The 23,595-nt window shown below is 39.1% G+C and overlaps 1 protein-coding gene across 1 annotated transcript; it reads right to left on the bottom strand.

Annotated features, from left to right (window-relative positions):
* Window positions 1-601: 601 nt before the first annotated feature.
* Window positions 602-19,846, bottom strand: PGM2 (phosphoglucomutase 2). The gene is made up of 14 exons (XM_030021993.2): window positions 19,696-19,846; window positions 15,729-15,896; window positions 14,749-14,855; window positions 14,308-14,392; window positions 12,970-13,053; window positions 11,355-11,548; window positions 10,036-10,225; window positions 9,208-9,305; window positions 6,499-6,679; window positions 6,292-6,385; window positions 5,279-5,408; window positions 2,527-2,716; window positions 1,751-1,884; window positions 602-974 (listed from the first exon to the last, which is right to left on the bottom strand). Exons 1-14 carry the CDS (start codon window positions 19,765-19,767, stop codon window positions 872-874), a joined length of 1,830 nt encoding a protein of 609 aa, XP_029877853.1. The 5' UTR covers window positions 19,768-19,846; the 3' UTR covers window positions 602-871.
* Window positions 19,847-23,595: the final 3,749 nt, after the last annotated feature.

The following is a 23,595-nucleotide window of genomic DNA, read 5'->3' as shown; positions in this document are numbered from 1 at the left end:
CGGGGGTTGTTAGAGCTGCACTGATACCCAAAACAAGTACTGAAAATGCAGAAAAACCTTGTATTAAAGTCATCTGGTAACCTCCAAATAACCCTCTCAGGCTCTGCAAGTGCAGACAACAGCATGCAATAAAATGGAAACTTCTGCTCTAAATTAGACATGCAGAGTTACGCGCCAAGTCATGGTAGCATACAGTATGACAGACTCTGAGATTGGGTACACATTGAACTAATTATGCTTAGTTCAATGAGGCAACAGAAAGGTGCTGTATGTAGATATATTATCTTAGTATGTTCATGGTATTAAAAGGCAGTGTAGTACACTTGGTATCTCTAACCTGGAATATGATGCATATCCCACAGCAAATAGCTCTTCAGCAAATTCACTGTGACTTTCTTGTTTATTTGGGCTGAAATCCCCAAGAACGATCACTATTTCTGAAGCATTTGCCCCAAGTTTGTCAAAGTCTCACCACAGGCTTTTACTACTTCTTGTTAACAGAAGAACTTGCTTTGCAAATCTAAACCTAGATGAAGTTGCATAGTATTATCAGATTACGCACACGCAAAAGAAACAAAAGTCCCCACAAAACAGGCCAGGATATTATTTGTAATATTTAATTAAAACAAGTTTTGATTGAAATACATTTGCAGCCAACTTTTAGTTCAACTGATTGGGGTTTTTTGGTCCTTTAAGGGTAAAGGTACTTCCAAAATAAGATACTAGATCCAAGAGTACCCAGAGTGACTCTTAATAAAAGCAGAAGTCTGTTTAGTCTGAGTTCTCAGATGTTTGGTCCTAAAAATCCTCACTTCTTAAATAATGAACTTCTAATGCTGCAAAAACCAATTAAGGTAGTAATTTTGCAATTTTACTCAGTCTTCCGTTGAAGATTATTTTTTTCTGGTTGAAAGAAGTGTTTTTCAAGAGCGTTGACCAATTCATCTAGTTCCTTCTTCAGCTGCTCAACATTACTGAGAAAATCCACACAAATACAAAAAACTGTCACAGTGGAGAAGCTAAAAAGCACGTTTTCAGTCTGAGGAATCTTTAAGTCTGTTGCATTGTTTTAGACAAACATTTTCTATTAATGCTAAAGGTATATACACTTGATTTCTTATGGTAATACACTGATGTTCACTTCCAACTGATGTGCACGAAGGTACTTAAGACTATGGAGAAACATAAACCCACAATATAATCTAAAATAAAACAGCCAGTTTGAGTTCAGAAGATCTTCTGTTACTAAATATATGTGATTAGAAATGTAACTTTTATATTTGTAATAGTATTTTCAGATTAATTTTAATCTGTGAGAAAGCATTATTTTCATTATATAAGTTAATAATTGCTTATCTTTAAGACAATATGATTTCCAAGGCTAATCAGTCAAGGGTATAATTATTAAACATAAAAGTGTTTAAATTATATTAGAACACTTTATATATAGTTATAGAAGTTTAAAGCAACTATGTATGTAAAAAAGAGAGTGAATATATCTTTCATTTAAGGCAGAATGATTTTCTTGATACTTTTTTTACTGAATGTGAAACCAAGTTCAAAGGAATTTCAGTGATGACAAGAATGCGTCAATAAATTTTGCAGAATCGAAGCTTTATGCAAATACATTTGCTAAAATAATGACTGCAGTAATATTATTTGATCATGGAGAGCCCCTTCCCTGCCAAAACAATACCAAAAAGCCACACAGCCCCTATTACACAGCACTTACTGCTGTAAGTGACAATACCTGTTTCCAGGAGGTGCACAAAGTTCAGAATAGTATTTGATCTTTGGTTCCGTCCCACTGGTTCTCATTGTGGCCACTCCTCCATTAGCAAAAGTGAACGTTATCATTTGGCTACTTTTACTAGTGGGAAGTATCTAGAAATAATAAGAATAATTTTTTAGAAGCTTGGAAAGTGACTATATATAATGAATTCAAGGCAAAACCCATGACTTGATGTCACATAACTAAAGGATCAGCTAAAATTAAGCTTTGCTCTGTTTTCTTCATCATTGTGGTCTTAAGACCACAACAGGCAAATGACAGCCTTACCCTCAACCTAGAATCTGGTAGCACTACATTGCTACCAAGTAGCTCATTTCAAGTCTAGTCAACATTTTTACTGCAAACAGAAATTGCTCTGTGATGGCATTTCCCAGGAGGAAAAGAAACACAGACTGTGGAAACCTAAAGAACCCAAAGCCACATCTCAGCAGACAATTTAACTTACACTTACAAGAAAATAATGCAAGATTGCTGTAGCAAGACAGCAAGATCCTCCTACCTCCCTTTACAGACTGTCATCTTGGAGAGAAAAAACAACACAAAACCAAACAAAAAACCCCAACCCTCCCCCAACCTTCATTTCCTCCCACCGAGGCAAAACAATCATCCCCAATTTAACTTATTTTAAGACTCAGGATGTAACATAATGTTTAGAGTGTTTCTCCATAGAATTTTTTATATATGTGTATATACATACTTATGTGATTTATACATAGTTTTAAAAATATACTTACAGCCTTTTGATCTGGCTGGCTGCTGTCATACCCAGTGGTTAGATCCCTTATTCCAGAAACTTTAAATCTACCGCAAGATTTTGGGTATGTGTTTTTTCCATCAAAATTTCTAAGGTTGTCAAAAAGTTGTTGAATAACTTTAGGATCATGGCAGATGAAATATGAAGCTTTGGTAATATGGAAGCCATATCTGTGAAGACACAATATTAATGAATTGAAGAAGCAATGATGTTCTTAGAGTTGTGCACCATACACATTATAAAACCTTCTCTAAAGCAAGAATCTATACTCATGGTCACCTAACTGTAGAACCAGTTCACCCCCTTACAATTTTAAAAAGGCCTCAACAGCTTAATTGTCCTGTTTTACATACTTTAAAGAAACTTCTGTGCAGACACCTTTTCCTTTTAATGATTAAAAATGAGAATGTTTACGGCTAAACCAGAAGAAAAAAAGATGTTATTGCCTTGAAGAGATCTAACCACCATAGGAAGAGAACAGACAACATCTGAATAGCTTCCTTGTCTGGATTCCAGATGACCTCTTCTGAGTAAAACAAATTCCAGACTGGTTTTTTTTTTTTCAATCACACTTCAGAAGCTGCTCTCCTTTAAGTGTTTCTACTAAACCAAACTCTTCTGAACATCGTCTCTTTAGCTTATCTGTTTGCTGCCAGGTAATATGATGCAGAATCTGCATCAAAGACAAATGATCTGCTAACACTGACTTTTCAAAACAGCATGTTGTTGAAAAGCATACAAGCCTGGACTGGTTGTTTAAGTGAGCTCTTACTAAAGATCAACAGTCGATGAGTATTCCTGATGCCAGGGAAAATCTGAAGGGCAGAATCTTTCGTTAGTACTAGGATGGTCAGGCTAGAAACCTGAAAGGTCCTTAAATAGGGTCATGTTTATACCAAAATGGACATCTTGAAGGTCAATAGTTGTTAAATCACGCTTGAGAATCCTGCAAGAGAATTTACAAACCTATCCTATATTTGAAAGAAGTGATGAGCCTGCTAGGACTGTGTCCTTCTCCTGTTCTGCATTTACTTCTTTGAGAACAGATCCCCCTTCTATACTTTGAAAATACAGAGTAGAGTTTCTTCTGCTTCAACAGCAACTCACAAGACAAATCTGATGAAGAACAAAGTAGTAAGGAATAGAAAACTGCAGCTCTGCAAACAAACTGCAATCAAAAGCCACACATGCACAGAACGACCCCCCAAAACAAAACAAGAACACCCCACCTCCAGTTCTAGTTATCAAGACCAATTTAATAAGGCAGATTTGTATCCTTCCTTGTATCTGTAGCTTTTCCGCAAACAGTGACTATGTGCAGTGACATCTTACTTTGAGGTGCATCTACAGGCTGCTTTTATGCTAAATAAGCTTTTTCAGAGTCCTCTTGAGTGGCTATGTACACAGTAGCACTGTAGCACACTTAAGTTCCGCTCAGTTAAATATTCTGTTTCTGAGGGCAACCTAAAGCAGGTGTTTACTGAATGAGTATTAAAAAAAAAAAAAAAAAAAAAAAAGCACAAGCCAGAGAAGGATAATTCTTTGAATATACACTTCCAGCTACTAGTAATTAAGGGAGTTCTCACATCAGATGCTGTATTTGCAGCTCTAGGCATGAATTCCTCTTCCATGCACTTAGATTACTGTTTACTTCTGCCACATACAATAGCTGATAAATTCCACTATTTATTTATGCAGTGTGTTAGCAAGTCTTTGCCACTTGATTCCTTCTTAAACTGTGGATGAAACACCCATGGATAGTGCTGCATGCAAATGAGAGATCTGAGGACTGGAAAACAAGCAGCAGCAAGGCTGGAGTTTTCCATGAGTCTCTTTGCAGGTTCCACCACTCCGTTGTCTATGAGACATGAAGAGGTGGAGAGTATCTGCCAGCCTGTGCTGCTCCCTCCTTTAAAACAAACAACCCCAAACCCCCACAAAAAACACTCCCTGCCCCCTGAAATCCAGTAGCCATCTTTGGTATTGATTTCTGTAGGTCTTTGAACACATTAAATAAGAACAAAAGAAAAGTAGTGCCTCATATTAAAAGCTCTCAGAGGGATACCCAGCTGTATATAGCCAATAGTTATGGCCAAACAGTCACAGCACTTCTGCATAATCAGCTCAAATCTCAGTATTCAGGAACCGGAAGAACAACCAACATATACTATCCATCAAAAAAAGACAGAATAATATAATAAAAAGCCTAACTTTAGAGCCAACTAGAATTAATTTAATCACAAGTAGCCCTGCAAGTGGGACAGAAGCAAGCTGGCTTCTATGAGTAGCCTAAATATGCCAGAGCTACTTAGACCCATTCTGCCATCAACGTTTTTGTATGTCTAGCACATTTAAGCAGCAAGAGGCACTATGATCTCTACAACACAACAATACTGCTGGCCAAAAACCAGGCCAATCTTCCATAAAAGGACTGACGAGCAGAACTTTCCAAAAGGGAGAAACCTTTCAGACAAGCAAAAAAAAATACCTTAAAAATCTGATTAACTAATAGCGAATTAGTAAGGTAATATGATTCTTTTTAAAATACCTCAAAACAACACAAAATGAAGTCATAAATATATTCATGCCCATGACGCAGGAGTGCTTTCTAGAAGATGACAATAACCCAATTTTTATTTCTTCATATGCTATAGGTTGCTATCAACTCCCTATTAACCCCAGTATGTGGAATGGAGAAAATCTGAAAATCAAACAACTATAATCGAACTCACTCATCATAGACAGCTTTCAGCTGCTGAGACAAAGACAAATTCCTGGTTGCCAAGTAGCTAGCCATCTCCGCAGTTATAACAGCAGCACTGACACCATCTTTGTCCAGAACAGCAGGACAGCACATATACCCTAAACAAAGAAAGTTGTATATATTTGATAGATTTTTATGAGGAAATAAGATAAAATGGGGGGGGAGGAGGGAAGTTAATCAAACCAACATCTTTTAAAGGAGAAATGCACATTACCATAGTACAGACATTTTAGAGTTAAACCAAAAGTGGAAAAACTTTATCTTCTAATCAGTGTTAATTTAGATAAGCAAGGTATTTAATGGAATTTCAAGATAGAGACAAATTTGTATTGTATCAGTGCCAGATGTTCCTGAGTACTTTTGGAGCTCTCATGAAAGAGAAATGCCACACTGCAGGAACAATGCAAGTATAACACTTTGTCTCAAATGCTATTACCCTTACATGGCAGCATATGGTAACACTGATAATTATTTGTTAAATTAGTCACATTTTCTCTGGTTTTCAGGTATGAGATACTCAAGAAATAGCATTATAGCTTTACAATTTCCTTCGCACAAATTCATAGCTTTTATTCATGGCTTTCCAGTTTACAAGTATAATTTGGGGGAGTTTTTACTTTATTTTATTCACATTTAAACTTAGCTTAAAACTGCCAGCTAAACATACTCAACTTGAAGTCTGAAAATGTGTTTGGTTTTGTTTTCTTTTTTTTTTTAAATAGCTCACGCAGAATTTGCAGTCCAAGTCTACATAAGCCATGCTACCGAAGATATATACACCTAGCTCACATCATCATACTCTGTGCTAAGCAGAGATACAAAGGATTAAAACTAGTAATATCAATCATCTACATGGATGATATCAATTACTCACTGGAAATACATCCATTGTGTTGAGGGCACCTTTTCATTGCCATTTTTTTCAATAGTCCTACTTTTACTATTTTACAGGATATTAGAACATAATATTCTGTTTCTTACCTATAGCCTCCTCAAATGCAAAAAGAACAGCTTTTCCCTGGTCCATGAGCTGTTTGGCACGGTTGCCCATCCACTTGAAACCTGTCAGTGTTTCCTACAGCAGTGAGGAGAAAAAAAGGCATTAAAAATGAAAGCAATGTGTTACAAAGATATGACACTGTGTAGGTAAGCAAATAAAAGAACATGGAATAACGTGTTACAGCTTACCTCAAAGTGAAAACCTTCCTTTAGTGCAATTGCTCTCAGGATTTTGGAAGAAACAGTACTGGATAACATGTAGACATCTTTAATGGCACAAGTATCCCTATTGTGATTTTTCCAGCAAGTGAAGATCCACCAGCCTAAAAGAGCTCCCAGCTCATTTCCAGAAAACACTTTCCATTCACCACTGGAGGGAGCGGGGAGGTGTGGAGAAAAAAAAAAAAAAAAGTATATGAATTTAAAGGATAATGGGGGGGGGGAATCTACTCGTTCTTCCATACATGAGCACTAGCAAATAAAACCACTGCATCTGAGTTCCAAGTAACAGTAACAAGATATCAAGTGTTCATTAAGAACAAACAAACAAAATTCCTCCCCCAAAGAATTCTGAAGCAGTTACCTTCCTCCTCCGTCATACGTACCAGCTTTTGAGTTTATCCAAAGATGAAACAGGGATATTTCCAACATATTTTAAGTAAAACAAAAATATTCAGCAGACAAATTACAAACTCAATGATTAAGACAAGCACAGGGACACGAAAATACAATTCTCAAGTGATCAGTATTTTTAGTTGACTCAGTGACAAATACCTTTTATTTAATCACAAATACAACAATTGGTCATTAAGGAAGATTGGAAAAAATCTCAAACAGGTAAAAAAGATTAACATTGACGTGTTGTTAGAACAAGAAAAATTGAAAGAAAAAGGGAAAGACAGATGTCAAAATTGCCCCAAAATTCCCAGTCACAAAAAGGGACAAAGACACTGTCAAACTGACAAAAAATCAAGACCTACAGAAACAGTACCTGTTGTGAAAGAGAAGCAGACTCAGTCTCCTGCATTTATTGATGCCAACAGGCATAAAGCAATGCACAGCGACAACTTAGTGTAAGAGCGCTGAGAGAGTGTGCTCTAGCAGGAGTTTCTGTCAAAGAAGAAGTACAGATACTGTAGAAGCCTATATTAATATCCGATTAGTGTATGAACAGCTACAGCAGAAGTCTGAGAGGAGGACACAGGACTGAAAGTTAGGAGACAACTAAGACTGGCTAAACAATTAGCAAAGAGGTAGGAGAATGAGAGCACCATGCTCTCAGTGGTGGTAAATACAGTAAGTTAACACCCCCTCTTCAAGTCTCTGATAGCTATAAGTTTTTAGACAAAAAAACACGAGTGATTTTGCATTCTTATTTTAATGCATCATAACTAGCACAAACTGAAGCTTTTTATGCTTTTTCCTCAATGCTGAATTGCCAACTGAGGCTGGCACAGGCCAAAAACATTAAAATAAGGATATTCCAGCTAACACCGCCCAAGATACCCCAGAGAGTGCCAATTAGCCCATTCTTCTTCTAAATGCAGAGAAACATCCTCAGTTCCTGTTGTGAGGCTAATGTGTTAAAAAAAGCCCCAAAACCCCAAAGAAAACACTGCTGCCTTTGAAGCTGCTACAAGACCCAAAGAGATTATCTGGTGAGCAAAATGGATATTTGCACTGTCTCCTTCTACTGGGGTTTTGGAATTTGCATAACTGATACAGGTTCAAATATTTGCATCATCCACAATCACTGAGGACATCTGGCAGGTGCCACCATCTCATCCCTTGGGTACCAAAGAATGTTGCCATGATTTTATATCCCTCTTCTGGCTCTCATGCACAGGGAGTTCATTTACACTATTTCTGCTCCTGGCCCAGCAGCAGATTTTTGTTCTGCTCCTCTCTGAGCTGAAAACTTGAAGTTTACTATTATTAAAGATTTATGGTTTCTAACTGCTCGGATTAGTTTCTGCTTTATCAGGATAGATAAAAGAGAAACACCACTATTTGTAGATATGATACCAAGTGCAGTACTTCAGCTTATTTTCTTTCATCAAATATAGCCACAATACAGAAATGCAAACAATTGTAGAAGTACAGGATACCAGGGGGCATGAAATAAGGGGATGGCAATATTGGGTCAGAACTATAGGTTACATATTCCATACATATGAAAAATTTATGAGAAGCTCCTCTTTGAGCAAGTTTACCTTTTGTAATCCCGTTCTTTGACAGGATATACATAGATAAATAATGCATGTATAGCTGGTCCTTAAAGGAGAGAGTACAAATTAATATACTGAGAAGTACCAAACACTCACAAAGCTTAAGGTGAAATGCAGGTACATAACATTATGCATAGAAGTGGGGAACTGAGCAAGAGAGGCCCAAATCATCTAATGATTAGTAACATGTCTGGTCTAACAGTATTTGAGAAAGAAGGAACTCATACTAAAGAACAGGGATGTTCCCTATTCCTGAGATTATCAGGGAACTATAAAGGTTCTCCTGAATATTCAAGTTATTATTTAATAAACATAGTAAGGAAGAATGTTTATCAGTCTTCTGTGAAAATTTTCTAACTGAAAACCTACCTTTAGAAAGGTATAGCACAATCATAACAATTCACATGCTTCTGTGCATGCCTCAAGTACAGCAAGTGTCAAGTATTTATTCAGGCTTCTGTACAGTGTCTAATATTAATCATTACTTCATTTACTGCCCCCACTGTGTTCTGCTTCATATAATCCTCTCACATTTCTATGTGTTTTCAGTCCAAAAATGACTACTGTGACTATTCTATCTTCCTCTGCAACACAGGTAGCAAGAATCCCCCAAATGAGCCTAGCCTTTAAGTAAAAAATGTAAATGGTTTGCATTTCTTTATTACCATACCTCTCTTGTTTCTCTGCCACTGCAAGTCGATCAGCATCAGGATCATTTGCTAAAATTATTTTTGCCCCATCTTTTTCAGCCAAAGCAAAAGACAATGTCTGGAAAAGTGGTAAGCAAGATCAGATGAGTGTTAATACTCCCGAATAATATTTTCACTTTCTTTATAGGTTTTAAATAATTTTACCAATTTATTTAAATCTCAAACACCCAAAATCATGATGTGGCTCTACAAAAAATAAACTTCAAGCCTGGCAGCAGTAGAGAGCACAGTCAAGATATTTAACTTCACCTACATCATTCTACTTCTGCAGCCCAAGTCAAATGCTATTTAGATTCAACAGGATCCTTCAATAACAAAGTGCAGCAGAAATACTTGTAGCAGAAATTCTAACCACCCATCAGGACTTCCCCAGCCCCCTCCCGGTGTCATATCAGAACAGTTTAGTCCTTGTATTTCAGATGTAAATTGTAGAAACTTTCCAAAACCAACTGTGAAGATTTTTAAATTATTATTTTATTTTACTTTTTAGAAGGAACTGTATCACTTTGTTCTATGTGCACATGCTGCCCATTCTGTCAGAGCACAGAACAAAGTAGTTTAAAGTTATAGCTAATTACTACCTGACTGGTTCAAAAAGAGTTATAAATTTCAATGAAAGGATACCAGCTAACTCTTCACTAAATGTAAGGCTATGAAAACAGAAACAAAATAGACCTTCAGCCAATATTTATAGTCATGACTACTGGCAGAAAGGAAACACTGTTTGAAAGACATTGCAACTTTAAAAAAAAAAAAAAAACAAAAAAAAAAAACACAACTCTATTTACCAGAACACCTTTGCCTTCTTCAGGATTTGGATACTTCACTGTGGGAAATTCTGGATCAGGATCCTTCTGCTCCGGAACAGCAAAAGGAGGGCTAAGGTCAAATGCCTTGAAGGCCAACTGCACAAATTTATGTCCTACGCCATGCACAGAAGTATGAACAAATTTCAGGTTTGTTTCCTTGTTTATATTCCTGAAATAAAACAGATTAACAGTAAACTTGGATATGGAAGAATATTCTGCACAAAATTGACTACATTCGGAAACAGATATGACTCAGTATTCTATATCACTGTTCAGATTATAAATTAAAGGAGGTCAGACTTTAAAGGTAATGGCTTGAAAATTGGCTTAGCCTCATTTTTCAGCAATGAGTCACTCTTGACATCTAATGTCCTGGTATGTGCAAATCACTGGAATAAGAGAGATAGTACACTCTATGCACCCCAAAGGAGGTGAGTGGAAAGCAAATACAACTGACTAATAAGACTCTTCATCCCCAACTCCGGCATTTAAACTACCTCCAAAGACTGTGAACACAGTGAATCGACAGCAGCATACTTCATTTGAGCACACTTATTTTTATGAGGTACATTATTGAAAGTATAGAATATACCTAAAGGTATGCAAACTCCTAGGGAGACATTTAACTCCTATTCTGAAAAAGCAGCATAATTTCTCACATAGCCCCAACTTCCTAGTAATTCTGACTTCGTTTTTAGCAAAAATAAGAACATGGTTACTAGTGGTTAAATTTTTTATGTAAATAAGCAGATCTAACAGGTCATCTAGTCCACAGACCGATTCTACTTGTTAATCACAAAGAGAAACATCCACTTGATTTTGTTGAGTAAAGCTTTTACTGAGCAAGTGACAGGAATAGGTTCATGCATGGCACCCGAGGCGACCAGGAGCACATGCAAGGCTAGAATGGCAGAGCAAGACCTCCTTCTTCCAGAACTGGCTTAACAGCCTGGCTCAACTTCTCTCTTAGAAGCCCATTTTAAGGCTGTTGGACCATCAGTGTCAGCTCACCCCCAGCTGTGGCATTTGGTTGATGCGTGGTTATGCGAATACAGGGAGATATACTCAGAAACTAGTTGCTCACTTTGCTGGGTTAGACTTCTGCCAGACCAGCTTTATGAACTGGCTTACTACATCACCACACAGCTGCCAGTGCTACCACAAAAGATGAGAAGGGGGCACAGACAGAACTGGATCATGGCAGGATCACAGCCACTCTGACTTCCATCAATTTAAACTGCCCTGCTGACATACTAGATGGAAATTCCTGTATTCTTAACAGGGTTAACACCAGTTACCTGTGAAAGCACTGTTTCTGTATGTCTTTGAAATAATCCTTATTGACCGTGGCATATGGATCATGAAGTAGCAGGCTGCTGTCAATCAGTTTGTCATCCCAAGCCTGAGGCCACGGCTCTTGGTTCTCCTCAATAGCCTGAGAAATTCCTTTGTCATGAGGAGAAATGATCTGAGCACCATTTTCCCAGTAAACCTAAATAATAAATAAGGGTAAGTCAGTATTTGGTCATTAATATTGTAGGATGGCTTTGTTATTTTTTTGTTGGCTAAGCTGCACTACATTCGGTAAAGTATTACAGTAAGTTACGCTTAAGTATTCCCGTTCATATTCTCAAGTGTTTCCTCTCACATCCCATTTTTGTTCTATAAAAAAAGCTGTTTATTTTTTATCAGAAGATATCAAAATCCATAATGAAACACAAAAAAAAGACCCAGCTCATTTATTGAGAAGATTCAAGTATCAGCCTGTCTGCCAGTCTTGGGATAGGTAACTTGCCCATGCTATTTCATAAACTTTTTGCCAGATTTTTAGGTATAATGATTATATATAGAAGAATTCTTAAGAGAAAAAAAGCGTGCAAAAGTGAAACACGTTTACCACAAAAAAAAAAAGGAGAAAGGCACAAAAACTTTACAGCTGCCTACAGCAGCAGTGTTGCCACAACAGCAAGCACAAATTCAACTAAGTTGCAAGATGTTCTTTACTTGTAGTCTTCTTTTTGTTGACTCTACACATCCAGGAAGAGGTGTACTTATTATGTCTTACTTTTTGACAGTTGTTTGCACACTACCTTCTACTGATGGTTTACAGACCACAAGTTTAAGGAAAAATAACGAACAGCATCTGGGCCATGTACTTATGTAGCCTAAGTAACAAAACATTAAGAAAAAACAAAGTTGATTAAAAAAAGTAATTGATAAAACATCCAAACAAGCTATCAAGATCAATACATAAAATATTAAAACCCACAATTTTAAACAGACATGAAGTTCTGGAGGGAGAAACAGCAAGAAATCATCCCTGCTAATGCCTTGTTTTTCTATTAAGACTACAAAAAAGATCTCCCAACTTTCATTTGTGTATTTTGGAAACAGTCTGTATATGACTAGTCCAGCTATGCGATGATTGGCAGACTGGCAGCTCAGCCATTTTTTTTTCCAGTGGAAAGCAGATTTCTGTCATAGAAAAAAGTCACAGCGATAACTGTCACTTAGCAAAAGAAAAACAAACTACAAGAAATTAACAGAATTTATTCAAAACATTTTGTACAAGCAACTCATTAGGTTTCACATATTTTTAATTCTCTGGATTTGTAAAACTGAAGAGATCTTTTTAAATCATGAATTGGAGAAATGATTAATGCTTTTGAAAAGAGGTCAGTTAATATTTTAAAGTGTTCCAAAGTACGCAATGATATTACTTATCTTCCTGCTTTTTAGAGCTAAGATTTTAATTATAACATGCTACTAGCTTTAAATCCATACATCTAGAAGAGATCAAACTATCAATTAATTTGGTCTATACCACGGTAAGAACTGTATGCAATAGTATTAGAGTCTCTACATGGAAAAAAATGTCTGAAAAAAGCCAGAAAATAGATCGTATAGGAATACCTTGTAACCATTATCTTGTTTTGGATTATGGGAAGCCGTAACCATAATTCCAGCACAAAGCTTCAGGTGAGTTACTGTGTATGGCTGTAACAAGAGAAAGTTATCTGCAGTGGAATGTGCAAAATATTATATATTATTTATTCTCATGCATATGCAATGCTGCTGAATGAAAAGAAAGCCAGGATGTGATTCCAACAGACTGACTCTCTAAAGCAGAGGCTAAGTAGTACTTGCTCCACTAGATCCCACATGGCACTTTAACCCTGGCGCTTTCTTATGCGTTTTCCCATTTATATATTCTTACTGTTTCAGATGCTCTGTGGGTCTCTGGAGCAGTGTTTTTATAGAAGGAAACCAAATGTGTGTGTTCCCTACTGCAGAATGACTTGAGATACCTGAGGTCTTTAAGGGTGCAAAGTCTGTTGGGGTAATGACAGAAGTCTGCACAACTGGTGCAGTCTCATCCTTACTATCTTTTGAGAGCAGCCTGTGGAGCAACTATTCCATCGTGGTTCAGAAGAGAATTGTTTTGGAGAGAGCTCTTATAACTTAGTCCAAAACAGATGGAGTGAATTAAAAATAAAGCACTGTTTGTGACCACAGGTCCAGTTTGAGTTTACTCCTGGCTCTTTACTTAATAGTGAATGCAATCAACGGCAGTTCTTGCAACACTGCTTTAAGCTGCAATATGAAGAATTTGACCCTAAATCTACCAAAAATTGTATCAGTACAAGAACGCTACATACAAAGTCTTCATCCCACTATGTTCTGTTTGCAGCACTCACTGGAGCAAGTGGTATGGGGAGAAACTGTTGCTTTTAGTGCAAAGGTAGGGGTTTTCGTTATTGCTCTAGAGGGCTGACACCTAGTGATCCGATGGTGAAAATGCGGAGCCATTCAACAACCCTCCCGGTATAACATCGCTGCACTCCAACAACCTGTTTAAAAATGCTACTTTGGATTCAATACCCCAGAAAGAAAAAAAATTTTTAAAAACCAACCAACCAATCAACCAAAAATCAGAAAACTAAATGGGTGTGTACGTTTCAGACTTCAGACTCCACAGCAATTTAGAAACAGTAAGATGTCTTCTATAAGAAATCTGCCCGAAAGCAGGAATGAATAGAAACACATCCCACTGTCACTGATATTCCACTAAGCTTCTTCCTTCTCTTGCTGTGGATGTTCTAAACTAAATATAGCTAAATAATCATAAGACTAACTGCAGGTAGAGCTTAAAAAGTTAAAAGTGGTTTGTCTATTTTTCCTTAATGTAAGTAATGCAAGATATCTGACAAAATTTGTGTGTACATAAAAAGATGTAATAGAGAAACCTACCACAAAAGGAGTTGGTGTTATATCAGAGAATAGATAAACGGGAACTCCTTGACTGATGAAGGTATTAGCAGCAAGTCTTGCAAACCTAAAAAGGAAGAAAACATGCCTAAGAAACATTCATTTTCTCACCAATTAGTTTCCTAGAATTCACAGCTTCCCCCCGACAACACCCCTCCAGTTAAAAAAAAACCAAAACCAAACAAAAACCCACATAAATAAACCCCAAATTATTATACAGACCCAATTTAAATGTGTTCCCTCACTATTCCCAACAGACAAAGCACAACTCTAAGAACTGCTCTGGCATTAACAGAATATAAAATTACTATAAATCCCTCATCTTAATTCACCCTACAGAAAGAGAAAATACTATTGAAGCAGATATAAAACCAAAATGGATCACGCAAGACGTCTACAAAATACTTAAAACCTAAGAAGTACCTTTTGCTACTACCTCCGCTGGAAAGATGGGCACGAGCATCAAAACCAATCACAACTCCTCTCTTTTTCAGGTCACTGAAATTCTTCTCAAGGTATCTGCAAAATCCCTGAAGACAACAACAAATCCACCTCATTCACCCAATCTTGATATTTAATTTATAATTGCATTAAGGTGATTGCTAAGATGTTGACATCGTAGAAAGGTGAGTGCACATAACATCTCACTGAACTGGATTGGGGTTCAGTTTGTCTAGGACCAATAAACAGCAAGGAATATCAGAAACCTTCAAATCAATATAGTGATGCTGGACAGCATTTAAGTACTTTTCCAAAAACCAGAACCAACTCCAGAAAGAAACAGTTAACACGATTAGTCTGAATTGCAGATTTTGAGAAATTATTTAGCTGAGTCAGGTCTCAGATGAGGAAGAGAACAACTGGCCAATATTTCAGTATTTTAACTGAAATCTCTGTTTAACTGAATGTCACCCTTAATAATGACACCTGTTTAGGACACAATACACCACCACTCCAGGCTGTAGTAATTTAAGGTTTGGGGTTTTTTTTTAAGCCCTCCCCAAGGAGATCTACTTTAGGACCTATATATGTATATATAGCTTCACTGCATTTATGTAAATTTATGTCCAACATACACAAAGCTTAACCAAATGCTGGCTACCTTTCGGGTTTTTTGTAGTTGTTACATCAGGACTAACTGATCCACTTGAGCTTAACTGTAGCTGTGTATAAATTCAATTGCAAATCAAATATGGAGAATAACTTATTTTAATGGCTTAATAGTTCTCTCTGTTTTCAGAGATCAGCACTCAGCTAATAATTATAATTTAAATTACTTCTGAAAACTGGAGGAATAGTAAAAAACTTATACTGCCATAGAATACCCATTTGCTTGTCATAAATGAGGCTCTTCTGTTCATATATACAACCAGTTAAGTGAGATAAAGTGCTGAACACAGTACCTGGGTTGTCTGGATAATAGTCAAGTCATTCATGTGGGAAATCCCTGCTCCCATGGCAGCTCTGAGCCCTGCTGTGCCAAACTCCATCCGCGAGCCAAAGTATTTCTGCAGTTCTCCAGCATTTCCATCAGCAACCAGTTGCTTCACTATTGCAGAAGTTTTGGGATTCTGTAAATACAAAATTCAGATATTCTAGAAAAGGTTTTGTTTGTTGGTTTGTTTGTCTTTAATACCCTTAAGCTTCTTAACAAAACTGACTTCCTTTCCCACTCGCTGTACTGGGTTATTTCAGCATCAAAACATCACACACCACAAACATCAGAACTCCTGCTACATCTTCCTAACTGTAAGTCAGTACAATCTGAAGTATTACTTATTTTAGATTTATCTCCTTAAGTGAACATGCTGCCTTGACAGCAGTGTATGTATCACATTTTGGGAAATGAGAAGATTTCCAAGATGTCTATTTTAATATTTTCTGGTTTTAAAAACAAAAGAAACAAAATAACCACCTTTACAGTTCAGAGAATCTTTGTCATCACAACACAAGAATTACTCTAAACATATAAATAAGTTAAGCTGGTGATTAAGAAATATTTGTTACTTCCATAGCGCTATAAGTAGAGTTTAAAAAAAAAAATCATAACCTTGTCCCAAGACTGGCTAACACCAGAGGCAGCAGCAATACTAAGCAGACTGGGCAGAAGATAAAGATGACAATTTGCAATATATTTGCAGGTAATGCTTGTAAAAATAAGCACAACCCTCAGGATGAAAGCTTAGCAACTACAGCTGAATTCTTAAATAAAATGACTGTGCAGAGTGGCGATGGAAAGGCCACATCAGACTGCCTGCGAACAGTGAGGAGTTTCTAAGTCTCACTGCTTTTCTTGGTATATTGCTTGTATCAACTCTTTATTGTTATCAACTCTCTTTGTTTGCAAACTTAGGAACTAGTAAAGTCCTATATGCCCCAACATCTCAATCTTAATAACATGGGATTTGTTAAGTTTAGTATTTGATTTCTTGAAAACTGATGAGCCAACAGGACAGATGGCACACTCCAGCCACTAGGCAACAGGGTTATGTGGAAAGGCGGCATACTCCACAGGTTATTCACCGCACGATTACACACACTTTACACTGGAGTACAAAGATTATAATTTCCAAATGGACACAAGCTTTGATTTCTAGTCAACCAAATGACCTCATAAAAGTCACAGACTTTACTATATCTTGCATGACCTAGGTATGCTTACAGCATCCTAGGCAAACAAACAAAAAAAAAAAATCTATTTTCAGCAGCTCTGCAAAACGCTGCAGAACATGCATGTGAGTGAGCTTGCATACAAAGGTGTAAGCATTCTGCACACCATGCTGAGACTAGGGTCTGGATGCCCTAATCATTGACCTGTGCACCTGCTGCTGCAGGACAAATGCTATAGTTTAAATAAATACTCAAAAAGCAAAAGAGCCTTTGGTGCTAATGAGCAAACTATATAATGCAGAATAAGCTAAATAAGAAAGAAAAAAAAAAATCAGGTTTCCTGGGTGCAATAAGCAATTAGGTACCCTAAAATTACTGACTTCCAGTTTAAGAATTACCAATTTACCAGACCAAGAATGTTGTAACTGACACTTCCTTGTAGGAGGCTCAACATAACTGTGTATTATTATACAGTAATTGTATTCTGTAATAAATATAATTCTATGTGATTACAGAATAATATAGGTCAGCATAACTATTCTGAGTTTAGGCTGTTTAAAAGTTGACCTGAACCTTTTGCTGAAATATCAGGCCTCTGTCCCATAGGTAAAGCCTGAATGACACTTTTGCATCAGGCTTTGTACACTGCCTAGTCACCTTTTTTTCCACCCCTGCATGAGTGTAGTGCACGGGAGTTGTCTCTTACCACTGAAACGGGCATCTCTTTAGGTAAATGCTGCACACATTTGTATAGATGTTGGACAGACTAGAGGCTGTAATGCCAGTACAAATGGGCAGCTGAACACTAGGAACATCCTGTAGCTCTCACAACCAAGGAGATTTTTGTTATTGTTGTTAGAGGAATTTTCTGGGTTTGGTATCTACCGTGAAACTACAGGGATCCTCCAGTTTTTCACGTCTGGTTAAATGATCGTACTTATCCAGGTGGCTGCCCGAGTCTCGGAGTTTCAGTCCACATCATTTGGTAGAGAAAACTTTATTGCATGAATTTAGTTGTTTAGGTTGTTCCCCCCCTGTCCCCCCCCGCTGCTCCCACCCAAGTAATGGTGAAAGCCAGGCCCAAGTCTGTTCAATATAGCAGAAGGATTTTTCCAGAATTACTGTTGTAATTGTTTATGGCTATATTCTCCTAAGAATCTGCCCTTCTTTTTTTTACTGTGCAGACAACTGTTCTCATTTTGTTTCAATTTTAGGAATGTTATGATGCCACTGTATACAGCTAAGCAGGTTTTATTTTTAACAAAAACAGAAGCTACCTTCTATCTATAATTTTATGATCGATAATAGAAAGAATGAAAAATATGATACTACTGTAATGAATACAGTGACAAAAACAGCCTGGTAACAAGCTCAGTAACTGTCATCTAGGTAGAAACCTCCTGTTAAGTCAGCGGGACCATCTTCAGCCATAAGGGCTTGCTCTTGCAAACCGTTATTTGTAAGAAACGTGCAGCTTGTCATCATTAAATATTAACCTATCTCTACACATCAAAAAGGAACTTTTTTTTTTTTTATTATCAGAGTAAATGGACAAGGGTTATATTGGATTCTTCTGTTACTCAATACAAACACGTAAGAGCTCCCTGAGAAATGAAAATACCTCATCGTTTTTGAGCAATCAGCAATGGGTATTGCACACCAGTCAATTATTACTGAGTCAAAGATGCAATTGTTAACAAAGAGGTAACCTTTCAAAAGTAAAGATCTTGTAAAGGATGCTGCACTAGATTTGCAGAGGGTTTCACAAAATAATCAGAATAATCAGTTGAAAATTAAATTACTACACAGAAGATCGGAATATAACTAACATTAGTCAAGGAAGTTATGGAAGTAAGAGGCCCTTTAAAACCAGACTGTTTTCTCAAAATCAATTAAACTGGAATTAAAAAAAAACCACAAAAGCTTATTGTCATTTGATGTGATACACTAGTGTTTCTGAAAGAAGGGCTGGTTTGGTACTGCATTATCATTAATAAAAACAGAGCTGGCTAACTGATCAGTTAACCAGTCAAACGATCTTTAATGAAGAATCACAACAAACTTGAGGTACTTCTGATGATGCCCTTTAGAACCTGGAAAGAATACCAGAAAAAGAATTATTCTACGTTTTCATTGATAATCCCTTACCAAAGGGATTTGGTAGAGCAGAAGACCCCTTACCAAACAAATACGTAGCTTGCACAAAACGCAGAGAGCATTGTATGATGCTGAGCCCAGGGCAGTCATTAACGTGGCCACAATGGCCAGTGTGTTCCAATACAGCCAAACGAACAAATTTCATGTATAGAGACAAAAACAAATGCAATCCACATATACAGAATATGGGCCTGCATCTCGGTGGGAACTGCAGCAGCAAGCAGCAACGTAAGCGACACCACTATGGCAAGGCATTTCTTCAGGCATGTGCAATGTAGGAACGCGCAGAAGATTCTACCAAATCGCGACCAAAACTGAAGACACAGGGATAAGCCTTAAGATGTTGAAGCACCTTAACAGGAAGGGAAGTAACGCATACTGAGGTGTTCCTAAGCAACACCACAAAAAGGGAGAAAACCCACGGAACCCGACAATATTGAAGACTGGGGAATTATTTCATTAACCAGCCGGCGCCCCCACCGCCTCCCCCACCGAGTCAGTCCCTGCGAGACGGAAAGGCCCCTTCCGCCCCGGCACCCGCCCTCCCCGCGGGGCAGGGAGGGCCCCGCAGGGCCCCCGCTGGCCGCCGCCGCCGCCCCTCACCTTGTCCCAGAGCAGCCACTGCTCGGCCGCGCGGCGGACCGCGCCGTCCCCGGCGGAGGTCCGCGCTGCCATGCCGCCGCCGCCGCTGCTGCCGCCGCCGCCGCCCCGCTCCTTCCCTCTTCCGGAGCTCGCCCGCTCCGCTCCGCTCCGCTCCGCCCGCCGGGGCCGGGCCGGGCCGGGCCGCCCCACCTCCGCCCCGCCCGCCAGCCCGGGCCCGGGCCCAGGCCGGGGTCAGGGTCAGGGACGGGGCCGGGGCCGGCCCGGGGGCTTGGGCAGTGCCCGCCCGCGCCCTGAGGGTGCCGGGCGTCCCGGCGGGTGTCGTCGTGTCGTGTCGTTCCCCCCCCCCCCCCCCCCCGGGGCAAAGGGGAGGACACAGGAGGCGGCGGGGTGCCGCGGCTGAGCCCGGCCCTGGCGCGGCCCCTCGCCCCCCCCAGCCCCGGGCGGCGCGGAGCGGGGCAGGAGCGCGCTTCCAGGTACTAAGGGCAGAAGTGCGGTGAATGGCACAGCTTGTCTGCGCTTGCCGAGCTGCCGCCTCCTTCTCAGCGTGACGGACAGGAGAAAACTGAAGCTGTTTGAAAAACAGTGCAACTTTTCATGGGCGTTGGACTAAGGCTACTTAGATTTCTTTTTGAAGTCAGTATAAATGAGGGATGATCTCGGAAGAACCCTAATTTGGGATAAAGATTATAAGCAAAATACAGACATGGAGTCACCTACTTAAACTTTAAGCATTAGGTGCCTATGTGGTGCTATCTTTATTTACTCTTTACTGTCCACCGTGTGATAGTATGGAAAGGACAAAACAAAGGACCCAAGAAAAGATTTTAGCCCTGTCTGGTTTTTGACATCCTAACAACAGTGTAGCCAATCCTTCCCATTAAAAAAAAAAAAAAGAACAAATTACATTCACCTGGAGGCCAAGAGGGAAACAGCCTGGAGAGACTCAGTTTCCAGCTTTCCTCCTCTGTTTCTCTGTCCCATACACTCCAGAACAAGCTGGAATTCTGCACAAGCCAAGCGGCATGCAAGGGGTGGGTATTTCAATGAATTGACCTATAACTGGTTTTTTTAAGCGTTTAGTCTCCAACTTCAGAACTTAATAGGACTTATGTTCTCTTTTTTGTGCCAACCCGTCAACCACAGGAAGTTCTTTATGGAAGTCACAGTCACAGCGCTCTATTTCTGCTAATTCTGAGCGAGCACGCAGCAGCCTGGCCTCAGATCACAGCCCCTTCAGAGAGATTACTTGGATGAATCCTATTCAGTGCTGTGAGAAGTTGGCTAGCTCCATTCCCACTATGGGGGGCTGAAAATCCCATTCCTAAAAAGAGCTTGTTCAGTATTGTGAATATGTTATTCATGTTGAAGAATGCTTTTTGTTTATTTGTGAATAAATTTTCTATAAATTACACCCTTTCAAGTTGGAGCTGCTCACTGTTATCAGCTGAAACGTATTATTTCTACGTGCTATCATTTATACACTAAACCACATATTAATGGCATGTATGGCATGAATAATGAGTACTAACTGGGTAAATTTTCATAGAAATAATGACTTGTACAGATATTTGGAAACCTTTCAAAGTTCATTAGCATGTTACCAGAATGCATGTGAACAAGAGAAATGCTACACATTACTTACAAAGATGTTAATGAATATCCTTCTGCACTACTGATCAGTAAAAGTAACTGTTAAGATACCCTTCTGGAAAAACTGTGAGGTGAAAGATCAGGGGAAGCGAAGAGTAAGAAAACCAGACAAAAAATATGTTGTTTGGCTGCTTTTGGAATCATCTGCCTTCTTTCCTCTAGCACTTTGGTAATGATCCTTCAGCAGAAGCTCCCCTGGCCTCTGCGTCTCTCTGGCTGGACACAGATCTGCCCTCAGCTGCAAAACTGAATTTGAAAAAAAAAAAAGAGGTAACTGAATTTCACTCAGGAAAATTGATTGTGTTCCTCCTGCCAGAATTAAAGAACAGTTAATAGTGCATTGATTGAATAATTATAGCTTATAGCATAGGGTCTTTGAGAGAAGCCTGAGTTGCCAAGCTGTTGCTCTGTCTAAACAGTTCCTATAACTTAGCTTGGGTTTTGGCTGGAATCCCCTGAAGATGCCACGGTAAGCCCCTTTGGCCAGTTTGATTTCTTCCAACTTTTTGGGCAGAAGTATAGTCCAGAGAACACTGAACTCTCTTTCTTGCATAACAAGATATCTGGCATCGGCTCGGTCTGATTGCCCTGAAGCTTCGGGGACAAGGCTTCGCTGTTCAGGAGCTTTTCCCTCCATTTTGTCAGCCTCTGTCTGAAGCTGAGCTAGACCAGGTGTCACATACCTGCAGAGAGCGCTATAAAGAGTGATTGGGATTTCCCGGCTCGACTCTGCAGTACAGGCCAAGGTAGGGGGAAAATCCCTGGGTATGGTATGTATGCAGCGTATGTATCGCAGGCGTACTGAGGCTGCTGAGCGATGCGAGGTCGGTGTGAAGGTGATGTATGGGAGGAGGAGCAGACACCCTGGAGCCAGCAGAGTAACTTGCCGGCGTTGCCAAGTCCTGAATCTGAACTCCCGTGAGGGATATAGCTATCCAGGCACTTTCCAACAGCGTTTCAATGGGAACAATTTTAGCATCCCTTTTGTCCTTTGTTTGAAGGGTGAGGCAAACGAGGAAGGTGCTGCCCGTGTGGAAATGTCACTGAAATTCTGCCATGCTTCTCAAAGGCAGGAGAGAAATAACCGCAGAAAAAAACCCAGCATTTGCGCAAGTGAAGAACCACATAACCACTGAGACGTTGACTTTGCAAAGCACCCTGACAAAGTTACTACCACTGACTCAACTGAAGGAGTGGTGGCAGACAGACACAGGTCCATGGACCATCTCCTCTTTCTCCTGAGTGCCTCAGGTTGACTACAAATCAAACAGATTTTCTTCAAGATGGTGGAAAGCGGTCATCAGGATCCATCACAGCGTAGGCTCAGCCATGTCACTGAAAACCTGTTTGAAAGTCCTCGCCTAATACCTTCTGGGACTGCTCTGAACAGAGCGGCCGGAACCACGCAACTTGGAAAGTGCCACAGTCCCTAAAACTTCATGAGCTAATGGGACTAAAAGAGGCTATAAAAGGAAGAACAGCCAACTGCTGCCTGCAGTTGCTCCTGTGCTTAATGTCATTTTCATGCAAACAATACAGTGTAAATGATTTCAAAATATCAGATAATCTAACAATTAGATCCTTCCTAGTGGCCCTTCCAGAAAGTGAATTTCCAAGAAAGAATTAGAAAACCAACAGTATTTCATGAGAAGCCCTAGATACTGGATTGGAGAAAAGTTATATTTGTTTGACCACAGATCAAAAACCAGATAAATCTGAGTCATAAAGGATGGAGTAATTTTCCTTTCTTTTCTCCAGTTGTTACCAAAACCAACTGAAGTTACCAAAAGAAAAAATAAAATAAAACCCCCAACCAATAAAACAAGTAAATTTGCTGACTTTATATTTTTTTTCTGGGAACTTCAAATACTGTAGCTAATTTTACTTGAATCTTCTTTAAAACATGTGGAATCATTACTAAATTCAAATTAATGCTAAAATTTCAGAGTGGGGTACTTTGTGGGGTATTTAAAACATCCCTCTTCACCTACACTTACTGAACTGAAAAGCTTCAGATGGATAATGAATGTTGTAACTCATGCTCAGTATGGTTGCAGCCACACAGGCTTTTCACACCACGTATGAACTAAATGGCATTTGCTTGTTAACTGTGTTATTTCTTTAGCTGTAACACCACAGCAGTAAACTGCTTTATTTAACTTGTAGATACGAAGAAAAATGAGTAAAATGACCACAATAGTGCTCATCAATGTTTTCTGGCAAGTTTTGGATTTTATGTTGGGGGGGGGG

The sequence above is a fragment of the Aquila chrysaetos genome, chromosome 1, assembly GCF_900496995.4.
Source record: "Aquila chrysaetos chrysaetos chromosome 1, bAquChr1.4, whole genome shotgun sequence".
NCBI classification, from domain to species: Eukaryota; Metazoa; Chordata; class Aves; order Accipitriformes; family Accipitridae; genus Aquila; species Aquila chrysaetos.
The sequence above is the reverse complement of the archived record's forward strand: the minus strand, read 5'-3'. Positions and strand labels throughout refer to the sequence as shown.

What these genes read in the sequence shown, in the direction of transcription:
- PGM2 (XM_030021993.2), bottom strand. Translation starts at nt 19,767, where the DNA reads ATGGCAGCGCGGACCTCCGCCGGGGACGGCGCGGTCCGCCGCGCGGCC. An exon ending in AGCGGAGGTAGTAGCAAAAG is followed by an intron (nt 14,393 to 14,748) that starts GTACTTCTTAGG and finishes CTTCCTTTTTAG; the next exon opens with GTTTGCAAGACTTGCTGCTA. An exon ending in GCCAGCCAGATCAAAAGGCT is followed by an intron (nt 1,885 to 2,526) that starts GTAAGTATATTT and finishes TATTATTTCTAG; the next exon opens with ATACTTCCCACTAGTAAAAG.